The sequence below is a fragment of the Callorhinus ursinus genome, unplaced genomic scaffold, assembly GCF_003265705.2.
Source record: "Callorhinus ursinus isolate GAN/ISIS: 27379988/994484 unplaced genomic scaffold, GSC_fseal_2.0 scaffold4, whole genome shotgun sequence".
NCBI lineage: Eukaryota > Metazoa > Chordata > Mammalia > Carnivora > Otariidae > Callorhinus > Callorhinus ursinus.
In genome coordinates this window covers 39,338,648-39,355,339 of record NW_027397066.1, presented here as the reverse complement: position 1 = coordinate 39,355,339, position 16,692 = coordinate 39,338,648, and the positions used below count along the sequence as shown (strand labels likewise).

Below are 16,692 nucleotides of genomic sequence, written 5' to 3'. Positions count from 1 at the left end.
TTGGTAGGCAATTTCTGGAAGGGACTCCAAAAATTAACAATCAGAGTATTGAGAGCATTTGCCAATATAAATGCTGCCCATAATACACAGGCAGAGAGAACTGTGAGGGCTGGAAGCAGTTGTAGGAAATCTAAAGGTCATTTCAGGATATGGAGGTTATTTCAACAATCTGTTATCAGAGACCAAAATACTGAAAAGAGCTGATCATCCTCATGGGTATATACTCTTCAGAATCCAGGGACTTCTGAAGTCCAGGTGATTCAAAATTATTCCATCATCTAGAAATGTAAACCAGTGTCTTAGGCAATATACATTTGCATGCTGCTATCATTGCATTAATACTGATCAATTGCCACATGTGTAAATGGAAGTCCTCTTTGGTAGTGAAGTATCTTTACTTGGTAAAAGTATCTTTATCAGATGACGCTCAATAGAATATATGCTACTCAAAGGCAGGGAAATATTTTTGTTTTCTTCGCTGTTGTATCTCTAAAACAATGCCTAGCACATAGTAAACACCTAGTAACTATTTGTTAAATTAACCAATGAATCTTCCATTGATCAATCTGCCATCGATTTATTTACTTTTATATGATGTTATGTTAATCACCATACATTACATCATTAGTTTTTGATGTAGTGTTCCATGATTCATTGTTTGCGTGTAACACCCAGTGCTCCATTCAATACGTGCCCTCCTTAATACCCATCACCAGGCTAACCCATCCTCCCACCCCCCTCCCTTCTAGAACCCTCAGTTGTTTCTCAGAGTCCATAGTCTCTCATGGTTCGTCTCCCCTCCATTTCCCCCCCTTCATTTTTCCCTTCCTGCTATCTTCTTCTTTTTTTTTAACATATAATGTATTACTTATTTCAGGGGTACAGGTCTGTGATTCAACAGTCTTGCACAATTCACAGCGCTCACCGTAGCACACACCCTCCCCAGTGTCTATCACCCAGCCACCCCATCCCTCCCACCCCCCAACACTCAAGCAACCCTCAGTTTGTATCCTGAGATTAAGAATTCCTCATATCAGTGAGATCATATGATACATGTCTTTCTCTGATTGACTTATTTTGCTTAGCATAATACCCTCCAGTTCCATCGACGTCATTGCAAATGGCAAGATTTCATTCCTTTTGATGGCTGCATAATATTCCATTATATATACAGGCCACATCTTCTTTATCCATTCATCTGTTGATGGACATCTTTGCACTTTCCACAGTTTGGCTATTGTGGACATTGCTGCTATAAACTTCAGGGTGCACATACCCCTTTGGATCCCTACATTTGTATCTTTGGGGTAAATACCCAGTAGTGCAATTGCTGGGACGTATGGTAGCTCTATTTTCAACTTTTTGAGGAACCTCCATACTGTTTTCCAGAGTGGCTGCACCAGCTTGCAGTCCCACCAACAGTGTAGGAGGGTTCCCCTTTCTCCGCATCCCCGCCAACATCTGTCGTTTCCTGACTTGTTAATTTTAGCCATCTGACTGGTGTGAGGTGGTATCTCATTGAAGTTTTGATTTGGATTTCGCTGATGCTGTGAGATCTTGAGCACTCTTTCTAGTGTCTGTTGGCCATTTGGATGTCTTCTTTGGAAAAATGTCTGTTCATGTCTTCTGCCCATTTCTTGATTGGATCATTTGTTCTTTGGGTGTTGAGTTTGATAAGTTCTTTATAGATTATGAATACTAGCCCTTTATCTGATATGTCATTTGCAAACACCTTCTCCCATTCTGTCGGTTGTCTTTTGGTTTTGTGGACTGTTTCTTTTGCTGTGCAAAAGCTTCTTATCTTGATGAGGTCCCAATAGTTCATTTTTGCCCTTGTTTCCCTTGCCTTTGGTGATGTTTCTAGGAATAATCTGCTGCGGCTGAGGTCAAAGAGGTTGCTGCCTGTGTTCTCCTTTAGGATTTTGATGGACTCCTGTCTCACATTTAGGTCTTTCAACCATTTTGAGTCTATTTTTGTGTGTGGTGTAAGGAAATGGTCCAGTTTCATTCTTCTGCATGTGACTGTCCAATTTTCCCAACACCATTTGTTGAAGAGACTGTCTTTTTTCCACTGGATGTTCTTTCCTGCATTGTCGAAGATTAGTTGACCATAGAGTTGAGGGTCCATTTCTGGGCTCTCTATTCTGTTCCATTGATCTATGTGTCTGTTTTTGTGCCAGTACCATACTGTCTTGATGATGACAGCTTTGTAATAGAGCTGGAAGTCCAGAATTGTGATGCCACCAGCTTTGCTTTTCTTTTCGACTTTCCTCTGGCTATTCGGGGTCTTTTCTGGTTCCATACAAATTTTAGGATTATTTGTTCCATTTCTTTGAAAAAAGTGGATGGTATTTTGATAGGGATTGTATTAAATGTGTAGATTGCTCTAGGTAGCATTGACATCTTCACAATATTTGTTTTTCCAGTCCATGAGCATGGAACATTTTTCCATTTCTTCATGTCTTCCTCAATTTCTTTGAGGAGTATTTTATAGTTTTCTGAGTACAGATTCTTTGCCTCTTTGGTTAGATTTATTCCTAGGTATCTTATGGTTTTGGGTGCAATTGTAAAAGAGATCGACTCCTTAATTTCTCTTTCTTCTGTCTTGTTGTTGGTGTATAGGAATGCCACTGCTTTCTGTGCATTGATTTTATATCCTGCCACTTTACTGAATTCCTGTATGAGGTCTAGCAGTTTTGCAGTGAAGTCTTTTGGGTTTTCCACATAAAGTATCATATCATCTGCAAAGAGTGAGAGTTTGACTTCTTCTTTGCCGATTCGGATGCCTTTTATTTCTTTCTGTTGTCTGATTGCTGTGGCTAGGACTTTTAATACTATGTTGAATAGCAGTGGTGACAGTGGACATCCCTGCCATGTTCCTGACCTTAGGGGCAAAGCTCTCAGTTTTTCCCCATTGAGAATGATATTCTCTGTGGGTTTTTCATAGATGGCTTTTATGATATTAAGGAATGTACCATCTATCCCTATACTCTGAAGAGTTTTGATCAAGAAAGGATGCTGTACTTTGTCAAATGCTTTTTCTGCATCTATTGAGAGGATCATATGGTTCTTGTTCTTTCTTTTATTAATGTATTGTATCACATTGATTGATTTGAGGATGTTGAACCAACCTTGCAGCCCAGGGATAAATCCCACTTGGTTGTGGTGAATAATCCTTTTAATGTACTGTTGGATCCTATTGGCTAGTATTTTGGTGAGAAATTTTCCATCCCTGTTCATCAGGGATATTGATCTGTAATTCTCCTTCTTGATGGGGTCTTTGTCTGGTTTGGGGATCAAGGTAATCCTGGCCTCATAAAACGAGTTTGGAAGTTTTCCTTCCATTTCTATTTTTTGGAACAGTTTCAGAAGAATAGTATTAATTCTTCTTTAAATGTTTGGTAGAATTCCCCTGGGAAGCCATCTGGCCCTGGGCTCTTGTTTGTTGGGAGATTTTTGATGACTGCTTCAATTTCCTTAGTGGTTATAGGTCTGCTCAGGTTTTCTGTTTCTTCCTGGTTCAGTTTTGGTAGTTTATACGTCTCTAGGAATGCATCCATTTCTTCCAGATTATCTAATTTGCTGGCATATAATTGCTCATAATATGTTCTTATAATTGTTTGTATTTCTTTGGTGTTGGTTGTGATCTCTCCTCTTTCATTCATGATTTTATTTATTTGGCTCATTTCTCTTTTCTTTTTGATAAGTCTGGCCAGGAGTTTATCAATCTTATTAATTTTTTCAAAGAACCAGCTCCTAGTTTCATTGATCTGTTCTACTGTTCTTTTGGTTTCTATTTCATTGATTTCTGCTCTGATCTTTATTATTTCTCTTCTTCTTAGGCTTTATTTGCTGTTCTTTCTCCAGCTCCTTTAGGTGTAGGGTTAGGTTGTGTATTTGAGACCTTTATTGTTTCTTCAGAAAGGCTTGTATTGCTATATACTTTCCTCTCAGGACTGCCTTTGCTGTATCCCAAAGATTTTGAACAGTTGTGTTTTCATTTTCATTTGTTTCCATGAATTTTTTAAATTCTTCTTTAATTTCCTGGTTGACTCATTCATTCTTTAGTAGGATGCTCTTTAGCCTCCATGTATTTGAGTTCTTTCTGACTTTCCTCTTGTGACTGAGTTCTAGTTTCAAAGCATTGTAGTCTGAAAATAGGCAGGGAATGATCCCAATCTTTTGGTACCGGTTGAGACCTGATTTGTGGCCTAGGATGTGATCTATTCTGGAGAATGTTCCATGGGCCCTAGAGAAGAATGTGTATTCTGTTGCTTTGGGTTGGAATGTTCTGAATATATCTGTGAAGTCCATTTGGTCCAGTGTGTCATTTAAAGTCTTTATTTCCTTGTTGATCTTTTGCTTAGATGGATCTGTCCATCTCAGTGAGGGGGGGTGTTAAAGTCCCCCACCATTATTGTATTGTTGTCGATGTGTTTCTTTGCTTTTGTTATTAATTGGCTTATATAATTGGCTGCTCCCATGTTAGGGGCGTAGATATTTACAATTGTTAGATCTTCTTGTTGGATAGACCCTTTAAGTAGGATATAGTGTCCTTCCTCATCTCTTACTATAGTCTTTGGTTTAAAATCTAATTTGTCTGATATAAGGATTGCCACTCCAGCTTCCTTTTGGTGTCCATTAGCATGGTAAATGGTTTTCCACTCCCTCACTTTCAATCTGGGGGTGTCTTTGGGTCTAAAGTGAGTCTCTTGCAGACAGCATATCGATGGGTCTTGTTTTTTAATCCAGTCTGATAGCCTGTGTCTTTTGATTGGGGCATTTAGCCCATTTACATTCAGGGTAACTATTGAAATATATGAATTTAGTGCCATTGTATTTCCTGTAAGGTGACTGTTACTGTATATTGTCTGTGTTCCTTTCTGGTCTATGTTACTTTTAGGCTCCCTCTTTGCTTAGAGGACCCCTTTGAAGATTTCTTGTGGGGCTGGTTTCGTGTTTGCAAATTCCTTTAGTTTTTGTTTGTCCTGGAAGCTTTTTATCTCTCCTTCTATTTTCAGTGACAGCCTAGCTGGATACAGTATTCTTGGCTGCATATTTTTCTCATTTAGTGCTCTGAAGACATCATGCCAGTCCTTTCTGGCCTGCCAGGTCTCTGTGGATAGGTCTGTTGCCAATCTAATGTTTCTCCCATCGTAGGTTACAGATCTCTTGTCCTGAGCTGCTTTCAGGATTTTCTCTTTGTCTCTGAGACTCATAAGTTTTACTATTAGATATTGGGGTCTTGACCTATTTTTATTGATTTTGAGAGGGGTTCTCTGTGCCTCCTGGATTTTGATGCCTGTTTCCTTCCCCAAATTAGGAAATTTCTCTGCTATAATTTGCTCCAATATACCTTCTGCCCCTCTCTCTCTTTCTTCTTCTTCTGGGATCCCAATTATTCTAATGTTGTTTCATCTTATGGTATCGCTTATCTCTCTAATCCTGTCCTCGTCATCCAGTAGTTGTTTATCTCTCTTTTTCTCAGCTTGCTGTTTTTCCATCATTTGGTCTTCTATACCACTAATTCTCTCTTCTGCCTCATTTATCGTAGCAGTTAGAGCCTCCATTTTTGATTGCCCCTCATTAATAGCCTTTTTGATTTTGACTTGGTTAGATTTTAGTTCTTTTATTTCTCCAGAAAGCGTTTCTCTAATATCTTCCACGCTTTTTTCAAGCCCAGCTAGTATCTTTATAATTGTCATTCTGAACTCTAGTTCTGACATCTTACTAATGTCCATATTGATTAGGTCCCTGGCAGTCGGTACTGCCTCTTGTTCTTTTTTTTTTTGAGGTGATTTTTTCCATCTTGTCATTTTGTCCAGAGGAGAATAGATGAATGAGCGAACAAAATGCTAACAGGGTAACAATGACCCCAGAAAAATTTACACTAAACAAATCAGAAGAGACCTGAAACCGGGGAAAAAGAAAGGGAAAGAAAGAAGAAAAAAAAAAAGAAGAAGAAAAAGAAAAAGATAAAAAAACAACAACAACAAAATATGATCAAATATGATCAGGCTGGTGCATAGATCAGTGCCACACACTAGATTTTTGGTGTATTTTGGTCTGTTTGAAGAAAGTGCCTCCCAAAATTTTAAAGAAAGAAAAACTTATATATGTACAAAAATAAAGGTAAATATGAAGGGATGGAATATGACTGTAAAGACTAAAATTATAAAAGATTTTATAGAAGGAATTGATAAGATAAGAAGTTGGTTGCAAAAAGAAAGAAGAGAATTTAAAAAAAAAAAGGGAGAGAATGTGATCAGGCAGGAGACTAGGACAAAGCCATACCCCAGAGATTTAGGGTATATTTTGGTCTGTTAGAAGAAACTGTATTCCAAAATTTTAAAGAGAGAACAACATATATATGTATATATATATACGAAAAATAAGGTTAACTACTATGAAGAGATAGAATATGACTCTAAAAATGAAAAATAAAAAAGATTTTTTTAAAAAAGGGATTGATAAGGGGCGCCTGGGTGGCTCAGTAGTTAAGCGTCTGCCTTCGGCTCAGGTCATGATCTCAGGGTCCTGGGATCGAGCCCCGCATCGGGCTCCCTGCTCAGCGGGAAGCCTGCTTCTCCCTCTCCCACTCCCCCTGCTTGTGTTCCCTCTCTCACTGTGTCTCTCTCTGTCAAATAAATAAAATCTTTAAAAAAAAAAAGGGATTGATAAGATGTTGGTTGAAAAAGGGACAAAGAAAAATTTAAAAAATTAAAAAAAAAAGAAAACTTGGTCTTGGCCAGCTGTTCTTGCTGCTCTTCTGGGGGAGGGGCCTGTTTCCGTGGTTCCCAAAAGTCTTTGCCGGAGGCGGAATTGCCCCGCCCTTGCCAGTCCGGGCTAAGTCATCTGCTTGGGTTTGCTCTCGGGAGCTTTTGTTCCCTGCAAGCTTTCCGTACAGCTTTGGAGGACGAGAGTGAAAACGGCAGCCTCCCAATCTCCGCCCCGGAGGAGCCGAGAACTCGGGCCCCGCTCCTCAGTGCGCCCCCAGAGAAAAGCAGTCAATCACTCCCGTCTCCCGGGTCTCCGGCCGCACTCCATGCTCACCCGGCCTGTGACCGAGTGTTTCTATCTCTGGCACCTGACCCCGTGTGGAGTCTCCAAACCCAGCAGATCCCTGCGGTGCGCTCCCGTGCCGCTCCTCCCTGGGGGAGGAAGGGGAGTCTCCCCAGATCTGCTGCTTGTTGGGTCCCTGCTGGAGGAGCAGTGGCCCAACTGTGACACGGATCACAGTTTATGGCAACCCCGAGCTGAGAACCTGCGCCTCGGCTCCGTCTCTGCAGCCGGCTTCCCCGCTCCGATACCTGGGAGCTCTGCCGCACTCAGGCACCCCCGGTCTCTCTGTGACCCCGAGGGTCCTGAGACCACACTGTCTCAGGAGGATTCCACCCCCCGCTTAGCCACTGGAGCGACGTCCCTCAGCGGAGCCGACTTCTAAAAGTTCCGAGTTTGTGCTCTGCGGCTCTATCACTTGCCAGAAGCGGCCGACGGAGGCCCCCTCCCCCGCCATCTATCTTCCCGAATATCACCTTGGATTCACTTCTCCGCACATCCTACCTTCCAGAAAGTGGTCGCTTTTCTGTTCAGAGAGTTGTTGCTATTCTTTTCTTCGATCTCCTGTTGAGTTCGTAGGTGTTCAGAATGGTTTGATCCCTGTGTAGCTGAATTCCTGAGACCAGACGAAATCCGGGTCTCCTACTCCTCCGCCATCTTGCTCCGCCCCCTCCCCCCCCCATCGATTTAAAGTCCACCATGTACCTCTTAGAATTATAGATGATGTTAGTGGAAACAGTATCAAGATTTTATAGCATGCCTTCTCCTCAAGGAATTTCCCTTTGTCACCTTAAGGGCTAAGTCAAAAGGCTGTTTGAATAAAGATGATTGTTATAAGAATGTGAAGTTTATGATCGAAAAATCTCCACAGAAACTTGTTATGAGCTCACCCAGGGTATTCTCCAAAAAACTCAGAGGTGAAATGGAATGTCATCTCATCTGGCCCAAATCACCTCAAAAATAAAGACAAACTTGAACTTTTACCTAAACCTGATGCCTTTGAACTGACCACAAATCAGGAGACTACATAACTGCCCTGGACAAGGAACAGGGCATGGGTGTGGCATGGAGGACTGGGGCTGAAGCTCATACCTCATGATCCTGTGTCTACGTGGCTACATATATAACTTTGGGCAATTGTTGTCTTTACCACATGGCAAATCATCATCATTTCCCCTAAGGAAGTTGTGATAGAATGCCTGCCTGTCTGCTTTATGGGGGGCTCTTTGAAAATCCCAAATAAGACGTGTTTGAAGTACTTGGCTAGTTGAACAGTTTCACACAGAGAAAGCGGAAATTCTGAATACAAGTTAAGGAGACATCAAACAAAAAGTATACAAAAATCATTCCGAGTTTACAAAAATAATATTAATTAATGAAACTATGAACTTCTAAAGAAAGAATAAGTATAAAGAAACAATTTACAATGTCCTAAAACTAAGGGGAGCCACACCTCCCACTGAGGAACCACACAAAAGAAGTCAGTTTCTGTGGAATCAGCCAAGACGGGGATATCAATAATCAGAACAATGCAAACTATGCTATGTTTTAAATTTGATCCAGATTTGGTATAATCATATGCAAGAAATGGCTTTACTGAAGTAAAATATATGGGGTCTTACAGATGAAACCTAAATGTTAGGAGCTATGTAATGTTGAACTTAGCTACATTTGTCAAGGACTCACCAGAGCCATAAGGTGGGGAATGCAATAATTCTCCTGAAGCATTGCAGCTGCTGAAATGCAGACAGATGGAATTTCTGCACTCTCTAATATAACACAGAAACAATCTCAACAATAGAATAAACACTTATGCCTTGCAAATTTTCTCTCAACCCTAGAGAGAGGATATTGTATAGACTGGCCAGTAAAATCTTAGTGTTTTGGATTCTCATTTTATATCTGGTTTCCTGTGTCCCTTTCAGAAGTCTGTATTTGTAGGTATAGGAATGCAGTCCTGTGCTGAATCTTCTGAGGCTCTTTGAAATATAAATGTGTTTCATATTTTGGCAGTTGAAGTCCACAGATGTCCTTTGTATTGATACTGAAATGGTGGCATGTAATGGAAAACCAGACCATTGTTGGTGATCTTATGATGATTACGCATGAAGTGCCATCATAAGAAACTTAACTAAATCAACTAGTACTTACTGTTCAGCAAATCAAAATTCTGATTTCCTTGATAGCATTGGAAAATAATTCATTAATTGTATTTTTTCTTTGCTTTTTGGCAATATACGGTGCTTCGTTGAGATTAAGTTGACTTTTCCCCATCATCTATTAACTAAGAATCTCCTGAGTGTCTGTCACTCTCCTAGGGCCCAGGAACATGGGAAATGTGAGAGACATGGGTTTCCCTGCCTGGAGCATTCAGTCTGTACTTTTCCGCATTTCTAATTCTGAGTTAAAATATTCTGTATTTCTTGGTTCTCTTTGGTCGACAGGGTTCATCTCATCAAGGAATACACTGTTTAGGGAGCAGTGACAGTGAGCAGGCGTGTGACCACATACGTGATCACACTAGCTTTTGTGGAGGGACGGAGACAAAAGACACAGAAATCTTCAAGGGTTGTATTTATTTACTGTTATTCTGAATTGAGAACTCATGAAAAAATTAAGTTTTTTTTCAGATTAAAAAAGTAAAACATCATGAAAGCCAGTAGCATGCCCTCACCCTGCACTTTCCCACTGCCTTGCTGAAGCCAGCAGGTGCACACAGTTCACATAGGGGATGCTCCTTAATCACCGGGCTCTGGTGGTGAGGGGGGCATTCCTGGGTACCACAGGACTATTGGAGAGACAGTTCTTGGCAGGCTAGATATATGCACCCCTATGTTTATTGCAGCATTATTTACAATAGCCAAGACATGGAAGCAACCGAAGTATCTATCCACAGATGAAATGGATACAAAAGATGTGCTATATATACATACAATTGAATATTATTCAGCCTAAAAAAGAATGAAGTCTTACTATTTGCAACAAGATGGATGGATCTAGAGAGTATAATACTAAGTGAAATGAGTCAGAGAAAGACAAATACCATATGATTTCATTCATATGTGGAGCTAAGAAACAAAACAAATGAACAAAGAAAAAAAAGAGAAACAAAAAAACCCTCAAATATGAGAAATAAACTGGTGGTTGCTAAAAGGGAGGTGGGTGGGGGGATGGGTGAAACAGATGAAGGAGATTAAGAGTACACTCATTGTGATGAACCCTGTGTAATGTATAGAATTGTTGGATCACTATATTGTACCTGAAAGTAATATATGTTATATACTTGTAATATATTTCACTACAGGGCAGGGTGTCCCTAGGCTTGGTTCAAGCACACAATTGATTCTTTTTACCATAACTTTTTCTGTGCAACACTGAGTAGCGTTTTAGAAGGAGAGGATTGTGGGTTTTTTTTTTTTTATGTTTGTTCAACTAATAGCACTTCGTTTTTAAATACTTTGCAGTTATTAAGAAAAATACTCACGTTTGGTATCCCCCCCACATAAGTTGTGCCATTGATAAGGTCCCCCTCTTCTGCTCTGAGCATGGAAACCTCTCACGCAGCACGCCCACTGGGGAGTTTTCTTTAACTTTTCTCAGGCCAACGCTCTTTGTATCCTTCCCAGGTAATTTCACAATTAATGTCCTACAGGGCCCAAGAAAACTCGGTGAGGGGATTTGGAAACAAATCTTGAATAGCAAGGAGGGTGTTCCTGCTGTTCTTTTTTCTCCTGACTTTTGAAGGAAAAAGGCTTATTCTGACATGGTGTCCCTGCTCTTCTTTTCCAGCGCTCTGCGGAGGGGGCGAGAGCTTTCTGTGCGCCAGCGGGCTCTGCGTGCCCGGGAAGCTGCAGTGCAATGGGCACAACGACTGTGACGACTGGAGCGACGAGGCGCATTGCAGTAGGCGCGGGGTGGCGGGGAGCGCGGGGGCGGTGTCCGGGGCCAGGGCCTGGAAACCAAAACCATTCCGCTGTCAGACCCTGACAACCGCCGGGCGTTGGCGTAGACGACTGTTAGTTTGCCTTTCTGACGGGAGCAATCGGGGGGCAGCCAGTGTGTTTGCGCACCTTTTCAAAGGCGCGATTCCGTTAGGAGCTCGAGAGCCGGAGGTCGCAGTGGAAACGAGTTTTGCATCAAGTGGCTTAAAATTGGAGGGAGGTTTTTTGTTTATTTTGTTTGGGTGAGGCTTTTGTTTTTGTTTTGAAAGCTTAATGAGTCGAAAGGTCAGCTTTTTTAAAAAGGACATTTTCTTTCTTTCTTTTTTTTTAAAGGACATTTTCAATAGGCAAGTGTTTCACCCGCCTGATCCTTAACATTCCTGACACAGCAGATGCAAAGCCTCTTGTTTGTTTATGCTTTCTCTAAACCTGGCGATAGTCCATGGTGCTAACTACTTTAAATCCATGGATTGAGAGATTCAGCCATAAACATCGTCAATTGATTTACTATGGATTTGAATAGTTGTTTTGATTGAATTGGTGGGTGGTTTGTCTAATGCTGTCCTAATCTGCTTGGGCTACCATATAAAATACCACAGACCGCATGGTTTAAACAGGAGAAATTTATTCTTGTATGGTTCTGGAGGCCGGAGAGTCTAAGGTCAAGGTCAACGAGATTCAGTTTCTGGTGAGAGTTCTTTTCTTGGCTTCTAGGAGGCTTCCATCTTCCTCTGTGCTCACTTGACCCCGTTGGAGGCGGGGCGGGGGCGGGAGAGGGTCTCCTCCTCTTCTTATAAGGGTACTATTAGATTAGGGCCCCACCTTTATGGCCTCATGTAACCTGTAGCACCTCCTTACAGGTCCTGTCTCCACATACAGTTATTTGGGGGTTAAGACCTTCACCTACGCATTTTGGAAGGACATAAACATTCTGTCCATAACATATATATATCATATATATATATGATATATATTCAGCTTTCAAGTTGTTTTACACTTATGCAACAGATGAGAAGGAAAAATTAGCCTCAATAATGCATTGCAGGATTTGCCTCCAAAGCAGAGCCACATGCAATTGTGTTCTAATTGCTTTCTAATGGTTATATATGATGAGCAAAAAATTAGCATGGGAAAAGCTGTGTTTTACTCCCTGTAGGAATTGCCAAGCCTGTATGAGAGCTCATAATTGTTGACCTTAATTGAAAGGTTCTTATGGTCTGTTTGCCAGGTGAAACACGTCTTCCGTGTGAAGGCCTAGCATGCTTATCTATCATAAGTTTTGAAAGGCATTATATTATGGTAATATTTCAGGTCAGTGTTTCGCAAACTGATGTTTCATAGTGCCTGAACCCTGAAAATTGCTTGAGAAAAAAGTAAGTTTGAGAAATGCTATCAAATCTACTTTTTAGAGAGTTGCAATACATATTGACATATTAAAAGTTCTGAGAAATGCTGCAGTTTTATAAAAGACTTACCCATTTTGCTTAACTTGGCGTTTCCTCAAAATTATTTGTCCATATATACTTCCACCTTTGTTTATTTATTGTTCATTAATTTTTTTTTCATTTTTGTGTAATATGTAGCATCCTGTGGAATTTCAGATATGCCACCATAGTTTGGAAATGTTTTCACTAAGACATTTGTTTTTATAATTTGGAGTTCTCTCTTCAGAAAACCCTGTAGCATATGATTTTACATGAAAAACATTTTCATTGGATGTATACTTACATTGGGGAGAATTGCTGTGGACTTAGGAGGGAATATTTTTATAGAGCACCCACAGTAGGGAATTTAAAATGGTTCAATAGAATTATATCCAATTTATGGGAAATGTGGTGGAATCTTTTCCTTATCTCCCAATATGGCCCATGAGAGATTATTAAAATTCTGTATGTGCCTCTGCCCCAGTGGTTGGGCCAATACTGGCTCATCATTACGTTCCTTCATTGCACCCAGCGCATCGAGCATTGCACTTTAAACAGTAAGAGATTGCTGCTGCTTGGGTTGAATTGAATTGGAAGGAGTAAATTTTCCTAGTCAGTGACTGAACAAACAAGGTATTACTACTATTCTGTAAGGTCTATAGCATGTCCTAGGAGCTGAAGAGTTCATTAAGGAAGATAATGGGCTTTCCTCATGAGCATACTTTAACACCCATGTGGTTTGGTCTGTTGAGGAAATAAAATACATCCCTTCAGAAAATTTGTCTGTGAAAATGCTTAGTTACACCTTGAAAGCTTCGCGTGCAATTCTTTCCAAACTTACAAGGGCATTTGACTCTGAGTTTTAACATTCAATGCCTGTGGTATTGTAGTCATTTATTGAGGGTGCCACGCTCCCACTGTCACCACCCTGTGGTGAAGGAATAGTGTAAGTCTGAAATAGGGCATGGATGCAAATCAGAGCGTGAATGCAGCCTACATACGCCTGAGGGGAGAAGCAAGTATTGCTGGGCATTCCTAATGAGGAGCGGAAGGATATGCCAGCTCCCAGGGTGCTGGCAGGTATGGGAGGAGGACTGCCTTCAAAGAAAGGAAGAGAAGGAATTATTATTTGTGGGTCTCCTAATCAACTATGCTAGGAGCATCTATTTACATGATTTGATTTAATTTTTAGCAAAGGACGTATTACCCTTTTTATACAGCTGCAGAGCTGAGGTTGAGAGTCATGAATGAATTTGCCAGTGGTTCAGAGTGCAAGAGTTGAACCTGATCCTCTCTTATTTGTTTCTATTGAAGTATAATTGACACACAATGTTATATTATTAGTTTTAGGTGTGCAACACAGTGATTCGACAGCTCTGTACGTTACTCAGGGCTTACCACAAGTGTAGTCACCATCTGTCCCCATACAATATTGTCAACTATGTTCCCTATGCTGTACTTTTCATCTCCATAACTTATTTATCACTAGAAGTTGTACCTCTTACTCCCCTTCACCTGTTTCCACCCATCCCCTCACCCCTTCCCCTCGTGGCAATCACCAGTTTTTTCTTTGTATGTGTGAGTCTGTTTCTGTTTCTGTTTGTTTGTTTTGTTTTCTAGATTCCACATAAAAATGAAATCATTTCGTATTTGTCCTTCTCTGTCTGACTTATTTCACTTAGCACAATACTCTCAAGGTCCACCCATGTTGTCGCAAATGGCAAGATCTCACTCTTGTTCATATAAGTTCAGACTTGGTGAACAATTACCTTCTGATCATCTCTATGAGAGGAAAATATTTATTTTGGATGCTCTATGACACTTTGGCAGATAATTGTCTATTACACCGGTAAGCCAAGTATCAGGAAGCCCCACCTGCAGGGATCCTAAATCAGTTGTTCTAGAGTTGGAGCCCAGCTTCCTTTGCAAAACTGCCCAGGTAATTCTAACGTGCAGCCAGATTTGAGGCCAGTGGACTAGAGGGTGTCTGGTGTGTCTTTTGTTACTCACATTCTATAATCTTTTGATTCTATAACCAGCTCTAGAATGGTGTCTGGTACCTAGCTGGTGCTTAGCACATGAATAATCGCTGTCACAAAACGGCTTCAAGGAAAATGGTTATCACAAAGAAAAGAGCTGCCACAAAGTCCACACATTTCTAAGCCACATAAAATCACTGTCAAATGATTTATCACAAAGAAAAGAGCTGTCACAAAGTCCACACATTTCTAAGCCACATAAAATCACTGTCAAATACTTTTGGAAATCATTTGCTCGAATTTGGGGTATAATCGGTTGACTTATATTTTAGTATAATTATGCTACATATTATACTAATTATACTACATACTAATTATGCTGTGTTAACTACTTATTCTAAGTACAATTAATTATACTAATTGCCACAAAGTGTAGTGATTACTCCTGTAATCTCTTGAGTCAGGCTGCCTGGGTTCCTATCTCTTCTTTACCATTTCCTCCTTCTGTGAACCTGGGCAAGTCTCTCCATCTCTCTGGGCCTCAGGGTCCTCATCAGTAAAATAAGACAATAACAGTAGCTGTCTCTAGAACTATTGTGCAGAATAACGAACGTTTGCCTATGTAGCACATAGACCATTGTCTGTCTGACATGCAATAATGCTGAAAGAGTGCCAGGATTTATGGTTGCTGTTGTGGTTATTGCAATCTTATTCACCACATCTCCCCTCGCTTCCACACCCCCCCACCTCACCTCCATCCACCCCTCCCCAGTGCCTCTTACCTCCAAGCTGTAAAGGATGACCACTGGAAGTCATGGGGACAGCTGATAAAGGTCAGGGGATATTTTGCACAGGAAACAAACACTAAAATAGCCACAATAGCTTTATTTATTTATTTAATAGACTTTTATTTATTTATTTTAGGGGGGGAAGGAGCAGAGGGAGAGGGAGGGAGGGAGAAGCAGACTCCCCGCTGAGTGTGGAGCCAGATGAGGGGTTGGATCTCATGATGCTGAGATCATGACCTGAGCTGAAACCAAGAGTCAGATGCATAACCAACTGAGCCACCCAGGCGCCCCAAATATCTGCAACAGTTTTAAAACCAGCACCACATGAAGCTATTTTAGAAAGGAGGCAACCCAAACAGCACAAAATAAAAACTGGTATTCCAGGTGATGTTTCTGAATCACTAAAAATGACCACATTTACTATATTCTTTTTACTAAGGCAGGGATGCAAGTAAATACCAGAAATATTGCCATCAAAATAATAAAAAGGAGAATATAACATTCTACACTAAAGGAAGAAGCTTCAGATGTCTGGAAAATTCACTTCTGTTTAGTAGCAATCTGTTACAGGAATCAATAAAACTATTGAATATTCTTGAATTTCTGCTATGTGAAGCATGTTCTAGATACCCAGGAAATATAAAGACTGTTAAGACATGGTTTCTTTCTTCATGAATCTTTGAGCCTAATCAGAGAAATAACATATAAACATGGAGATCATTGAATGTGGTACTTTAGAGCAAAAATAATAGAGGAGATGTCACAAAGAAAAATGTTGGTATAAACAAAAAGATAGGAGCGGTAGGTCCTTTGAGTATAGATGAGGGCAGGATTACGAGGAGTTATATTTGTGTGGAGAAAGCTGATGGAAAGATGGGATTAAAACTAGGCCGTGGACACAGGTGATGTTTAGAAAATCTAATTCAGTGGTTCAGAAGTGAGGGCAGTTTTGCCCCCCAGGGGACATTTTGTAATGCATGGAGACATACTTAATTGTCACAGTGTGGAGTTTGGACGAGGTGTTACTGGCATTTAGAGGGTAGAGACGAGAGATGCTGTTCAACATCCTACAGTGCACCCAACAGTCCTCACAATAAAGAATTACCCACTCCAAATTATCAGTAGTACTGCTGTGGAGAAGAAGTCTTCCTTCAGGGCTAGAAGTCAATAGTCAAAAGCACCCAGGGAATCAAGAAGCCCGGGTAACTGTAGTGAGCTAGGCAACTGTGGGCAAACCATGTAACCTCTCTGGTCATCTCAAAATGAGGGCGCCTCTGGGTGGAAATTGAGCCTCCATACTTGAATCTTGAGTTGAGGCAACACAATTATGTTTATAGACTTAATAGAGACTGAGCTAAATGAATGAAGCTCTTGATAAAAGGTTTTCTGTTCTTTAGTTGTCTCCTTTAATTTAATGATAATCTTGAGGGGGGAAAATGTCAATAGTGTAAGATGCCAAACTGAAATGAACATCAACATGCAAGAACTTCAGAAGTAACAT

General features: G+C 40.6%; 1 protein-coding gene across 9 annotated transcripts in view; it reads left to right on the top strand.

Annotated features, from left to right (window-relative positions):
- Nucleotides 1-16,692, top strand: part of CORIN (corin, serine peptidase) — a 239,852-nt gene that overhangs the window by 144,226 nt on the left and 78,934 nt on the right. For all 9 annotated transcript variants that reach the window (XM_073891620.1, XM_025887485.2, XM_073891619.1 and 6 more), the window contains one exon: nt 10,849-10,962. In XM_073891620.1, coding sequence (XP_073747721.1) covers nt 10,849-10,962 — 114 coding nt within the window. The remainder of the gene's footprint in view (nt 1-10,848; nt 10,963-16,692) is intronic.